General features: G+C 34.5%; 1 protein-coding gene across 1 annotated transcript; it reads right to left on the reverse strand.

The window, feature by feature from the left end:
* Window positions 1–1,144: 1,144 nt before the first annotated feature.
* On the reverse strand, window positions 1,145–1,600 carry LOC109600487 (uncharacterized). The gene has a single exon (XM_049967953.1). It carries the CDS (start codon window positions 1,598–1,600, stop codon window positions 1,145–1,147), a length of 456 nt encoding a protein of 151 aa, XP_049823910.1.
* Window positions 1,601–6,294: the final 4,694 nt, after the last annotated feature.

Consider the following 6,294-nt stretch of genomic DNA (forward strand, 5'->3'; position numbering starts at 1 on the left):
CACACTAGAAAATTTGTTGCTAATTCAATAATCTTGTCGAATTGCGATTTTCAAAGAGTAAACATCACCCTTTAAACTACCCTTAAAGCACTTTCATAATAATTAAATGAAGCAATTAAGCAATACACCAGGATAATCTTATTAGTAACTTCGTGTGGACAGATCGTAAACACTTTGTCGAGGTTGTTTCCCGAAGGTTTGAAGCCTTTTTACCTTGACCGACTTTGCGCTAGTAGTTCAAACCACGTTTGAGAATCCAGGAACAATACGAAAGGCGTGACCACATTTCTCACATTTTGGCATTCCGGATAATTTCTTGTAGCTCGCTGCAACCAGAAATGTGATAATTAAAAAAGTGGCATCGAGTCGGCCCAATTATACTAATTCAAGTGGGTCTCTTATTTGATTTGGTTGTTTTTTTTTTTACTGGAACGACGTCCCCGGATAACTACGTAATGAAGTTACGGCCGGAATGTTAACTCGATTTACCCTGGAAGGACCAGCCTCTAACATAATACATTTCATTCAATTTGAACCAGTTAAACGTCAATGTACAATTCAAAACACAAATCACTTTACTGATCCGTCAACAGGAATAAAAGAATAATTACCAAATTATCTATACATACATACTAAAAGGTAAAAGAAAAGAAACTGCTTACTCAAAATATTCACTTCAACTAACAACCTAGCAACGAGTAATCAATTCACAAATCTTCAAATTTCTCAGACAATTTGCTATCCAGTATGACTTACTATGTATTACTTCTTTTTAAATGAAATATCATTAGTTGCGTCTTATTTTGATTCAAAGTTCAACTTCTTTTATTAAGTACTTTCATGTGGATTCATGTTTCATAAAGAGTATTTAAACTTTACTAAAGAATATATCATGAGAAACACAGTTAAAAATGCTCAAGTCACATAAAATACGTCTTACAGCCTGAGATTTCCAGTATGAAACATGCTTTACAAGAGTACTTATTACATCACAAGTGGATCTGTGTTTTCTATATCCAAACTGCTCGCAGCTATTTCCCAGGGTAGATAAAATTGGTTTCTTATCGAATCTCAAAGACCTTTGATAAAATAGGAAATATGGAAATTTGTGTAGTGTTTATTTATTTATTGAAGTACATTTAATTTACGGATCAGTTAGCAGTTTGACAAATTCGTCGAAGTCCAGTTTTTCGTCGCGATTTCTGTCGCCTTCCAATAGAATATCGTAGGCCTCTCCGACTTTCAGGTATTCACCGATGGCTATCGCCGACTGTTCAATATCCTCTTCAGTTATAAATCCATCAGCGTCTAGATCCATGATCTTGAAGGCGTCTCTCAAATCTTCCTCGTTGAAGTCTTTGATCTTGTATTTGGGTGCAATGATTTCCATGTACGTTTCGTATGTTATAATTCCCGTTTCGTTCGGATCCACTTCAGCGATCAGTGCCAGATTGTCAGATTCAGAAACGACGAATCCCAGCTCTATGGTCAGTTTCGGTAGCTCTTCCACGGTTATATAGCCATTTCCCTGCGTGTCGATTCTGGCGAAGGCGTCCTTGAATTCCAATGTTTCCAAGTCTGCTTCAAGAAAGTCGTTCATTTTGTTAAATTTCTCTTGTCAGTGTAATGAATTGAATGCTAACGACTCGTTGACATTAGATACGAGTATTTTATGTTTATGCCTTTGTTTGTTTAGGGTTGCTGTGGTTTTTACTTAGCAACACGGGTAGGTATTATGATTTTGGATGACCGTCATTTTACTTTTCTTTTACTCTTTGTAAACAGTTTTCTGAATCTGTTCCATTCCCTGGAAATTATTGTAATAATGTTGGTCGTTATTCCTTTGTTACTGCAGCAAAGTTATCCAATATTTTAGCTTGCTTTTAAACTAAACTGGCAGCAATCCCACGTAATTACTAATTTGATATTTTCGATGTTATCGATAAGCCGCTTAATTTAGATCGCTAACTATGTTTGTACAATATGTTTGTGTAAAATCGGTCCTTTTGACTGGCGGTTTTACGCAACATCTGCATTTGAAAACCCGACCTTAATTAACTCCGATGCAGTAGATAGAAATCGAGGTGCAAACCGTATTACCTCATCAAATGCACAGAAACACCGCGAATTAATCCATCGGTTGCAGCATTCGAACAGTTTTTTCCCTTCCGTCCTTGAGGAATTGATTTTTCGTTGGCCGACCTTCGCGATCGTCCAAGAACGGATTTTACGATTTGGAACAGTTCCTAATTCAGATTTTATTCAAAAAAAGGAGGAGGAAAACAAACTGAGCAAATGTTAAAATATAAAGAATCCGCCGTTCTGTTTGCCAACATCGTCAGATCCATTCGCGTAGTCGCCCATAAATTTGATCAGTTCGCAACAAAAACATCGTGAATTATATCTGCCAGCTTCGGATGAATAAAAACGTTTCGCTCTTTGACGCCAAGAAAACGCGGACGGAGAAAAACAATGGGGTTTTGTCAAATTGATTTACGATTGAATATTGTCTAAATACGGTCTTAGATGTGCGAAGTCGGATTTATTTAACGACGAAAAATAGCTTCGAAAACGGACCGCAGATTGGATCATCGCAATTTAAGGTGATGTATTAAATATTAGAAAGGCAATTAATTTTTAAGCTTAAAATCCTGAACGAACAAACACAATATTACCCCTCTGAATATACAAAATGGTTTATTAAATTTTCTACTTAACTGACAGAATTATGGAAGGGTTTGTAAAATAGATAAAGTGCTTTATAGATAGGGATTAGATCTCCCTGATGTATGGCTTACTGTGGGATTGGAATTAATAATTAAACAGTATCTGTGATAACTGAGCACAATCGATTAATTTAATTAATGTACAATACATTTATGGCAGTAACTAAATTAAACCCACAATTAAAGGGATGGGGGAGGAAGCAATACAGTTGTTATTTTGAAATATTTGAATATAAATTATACCATATTATATACTCAATAAGAACAAATATATAATAATAATGATATTTTATTTAAACCTAACTGGACATACTCTGCTACTCGCCTCGGCTTCTTGAGGCAAAGAGGCTCTGGTTACCTAAAAAGATTCAATCGGGGATCTGGCAGGAGGACAGTGTGGCAGTATTCTAACAGTAACAGGAGTTTATTCTAATATCTCATTGTAATATGGGCAATTTGAGATCGGGCGTAATGTCACTGAAACTGATTGTCTGGAATGCCTTGAACGTAAGATAAGACTACAAACTTTAACATTTCCTGTACATAGCTGTTTTAAAGTTTTCTGAAAAATATTTGTTTTACCTATCTTTACACACTGAAGGCGATGTTTAACAAAAAGTGATTTCAAAAAGTATACATACCATTTTTTTGTCCAACGTCAAGATATTAAAGGCATATAATATTGTATATTATAATAATAAATAATAAATTTCATAAAATTGTTCTATACTTTTGACCACCACTGTTTATGGATGTACAAAGAAATAAATTGTTTTTATCTTTTATCATCATCATTAGATTATAACGCTATTTGTAAATCAATTTCCCTTGTTAATCCATTACAAATCCTCAATGTATTCTTTAAAAATAAAAGTCGGATGAGATTCAATTAAATTAAAACGTTCGACTGGATCATATAATTGAAATTTACGAATAATCTAGATCCTGTGCATTAATGTACATTCTAAATTATCTATTATGTCTAGACAACAAACCATTAATTTAACGCAAATAAAACAGTCGCAATTGTCCTGTTTGCCTTTTCTCATTGATAAAAAAATAATAGAAACATAATTCGGCGCACAGGACTAAAACTAAATCAATTACAACGGAAACGTTGTCCTTTGACTTTCCGTGAAAAGGAAGCAATCAAAGGCGGGGGCGCGATTTAAATCGCGAATAAGACGGGCACATCAATTTTTATGAAAATAATTGAATTTATTGGCGTTAAAATCGAAGGAGGAAGTTTTCGTCGAGCGAAGCCCGAGCATGAAATCAAACATTTCACTAACTAATTCAATTTACTTTTTTTTTTAGGGCCCCACGCCCGGTCCACCACCTCGAAAAACTACCGAGAGAAAAAGTTTATAATTGGATAAAACTCACTATGCGTTTCTTGGGGTGCGGCCCGCTCCTCGATCGTCCGACCGGATGGAAATTATTATAATTTCTCATTCTTTTAATTTCATGCAATATTCATCCACATCTTTTGCAACCGACTAAAATTTTAACGTGGCTTTACGTTCATTTCTATTAACTGCATTAGCCCGCTAGCATGGAAACGTATGCAGTTATTTCATATGCCGACGGCAATAGAAATTCCATACAAGTTGTCGGATTGCTTGGGGACGTGAACGTTTGAATCAATCGCGTTTCGATTATTGACGCTCTGAGGCTTTTAAACCCTTTTGAGGAATATTTCATATCTTTAGCGATATTTATTCAAAGACTACGGGGTCCGATATAATATGGTAAACACGGATCATTGGGTATAAATAATCCGGCTCCGGAGGTCTTCAAGATATAAGAACGCGAAGAGATATTTCGTACTCCGATTTCAACTATACGACGCGCTTGTTTGGAAACGCCGACTCATCTGAATTATATAGTTTTTATTACTTGTTTTCATCTATGAATTGATGTTTTTTGTTAGGGAAATAAATTTGTGCCGCCGCCTACGGTTTTATCCACTTGTAAACAACACTGTTTTCAGATGTATTTCATCTGACAGTTCTTGGATATAATAAATGGTAGGGTATATAAAGTGTATAATGAAAATTTTAATCAATTTCAGGGGGTCTACTACGAACCCGAGTGAGATATCTCACCCGGTGAGTTAACTCACTTCTGAAATCAACGTGGCAACAGCGCATTTCGTGTTTATATTTGGTAAATTTTAAGGGAATTCAAATTTTAGGTTAATTTATATTTACAAATTTAAAATTTGACATCCAAACAAAATTCATACAAGTGCAAAAAATAATGTTTAATTAACTTGGAATGGTTAAAGAAAGGTTTGTGTATATTTTAATCATTAAAATACAATTTGTGAACTATCAATTTATTTATTAGGTGTGCAAGTTTGAAATGTTTTTCTATCAAGAGTCCGTACATATATTGAAGCAAAAGATAATCGCAAACTTCTTTGTTGGTAGGACACCCCGCTACAATACAACATATTCATTTAGTTGTTTATGAGTTAATAAGATATTTTTTTCGTGGTCAACATGAATGTTGAGCCAAATAAACAGCATTTGTGGTCTGTGATATTTTTTTTTTGTTTAATCAAAGAAAAAGGCATAGGAAAGTGATTAAATTATTGTGGAGACTTACGGCAATCGTGCTGTAACCAACAAGTGGCGATTTCAATGTTATTGTCAAAGAATACGAAACTCGACCAAAGAAGTTTGAAGATGAATTACAAGTATTATTGGACAAACACAACCAATGGTAGCGGAGGAGTTGAATGTTACTCGGTAAACCATTTCCGATCGCCTGAAAGCGATAGGAAAGATTCAAAAGGTTGGAAAATGGATTTCACACAAACTGAAGGAATAACAGATGGAAAAACGAAAAACTACGTGACATGATGCTTTTACGCCATAACGAAAGGATATCACAATCAAAAATTAATATATTTTGAAATTTTCAAAGACAAAAAATAATGGGTAATGGGTAACGCCATCAACATTGAGTGCGAGATCGGATAGGTTTGGGTAGATGAATGCAATGTGTGCGGTGGGATCCGAAAGTACTAGTGAACTACGTCCGTTCCCGACAAGAAATGATCAATGGAGTTCAATGGAAGATGAAATTCTTGTTTGGAATGGTACCCACAAATTTCTTGAGAGATGAGCAAAATATATAGAAAAAGAGCGCCGATACTTTGATTAAAATCCAATCTTTCATTGTTCTCTCCAATCCAATGTATGTGCCCAAATACATTTTCAATGTTGCAATTTAATTTTGCAGGATGTATGGAGCAAACAATACGTCTTGTGATTTCTGGGAAATTATATTCTTCAGAAAAACAAGAACATAAACATTATAATGTTGTACTTATAATTAAGTTTTATTATTTATCTTTTTTCTATAAATGTTCAACCCTTCAACATTTTGAAGATATCCTTCTTATCTTGAGTGTTAATAACTTAAGTTGATTCAATGTATTTTTTACTTTTTGAAGCAATTACTAATGGGAGACTTATTAACTAGTTACATATGATATCTGCTTGAAAACCAACTGAGATATAAAAACACAAAGCTGCAAGTAGCTACAATTTTCAAA

Source organism: Aethina tumida, chromosome 5 (assembly GCF_024364675.1).
Source record: "Aethina tumida isolate Nest 87 chromosome 5, icAetTumi1.1, whole genome shotgun sequence".
Taxonomy (NCBI): domain Eukaryota; kingdom Metazoa; phylum Arthropoda; class Insecta; order Coleoptera; family Nitidulidae; genus Aethina; species Aethina tumida.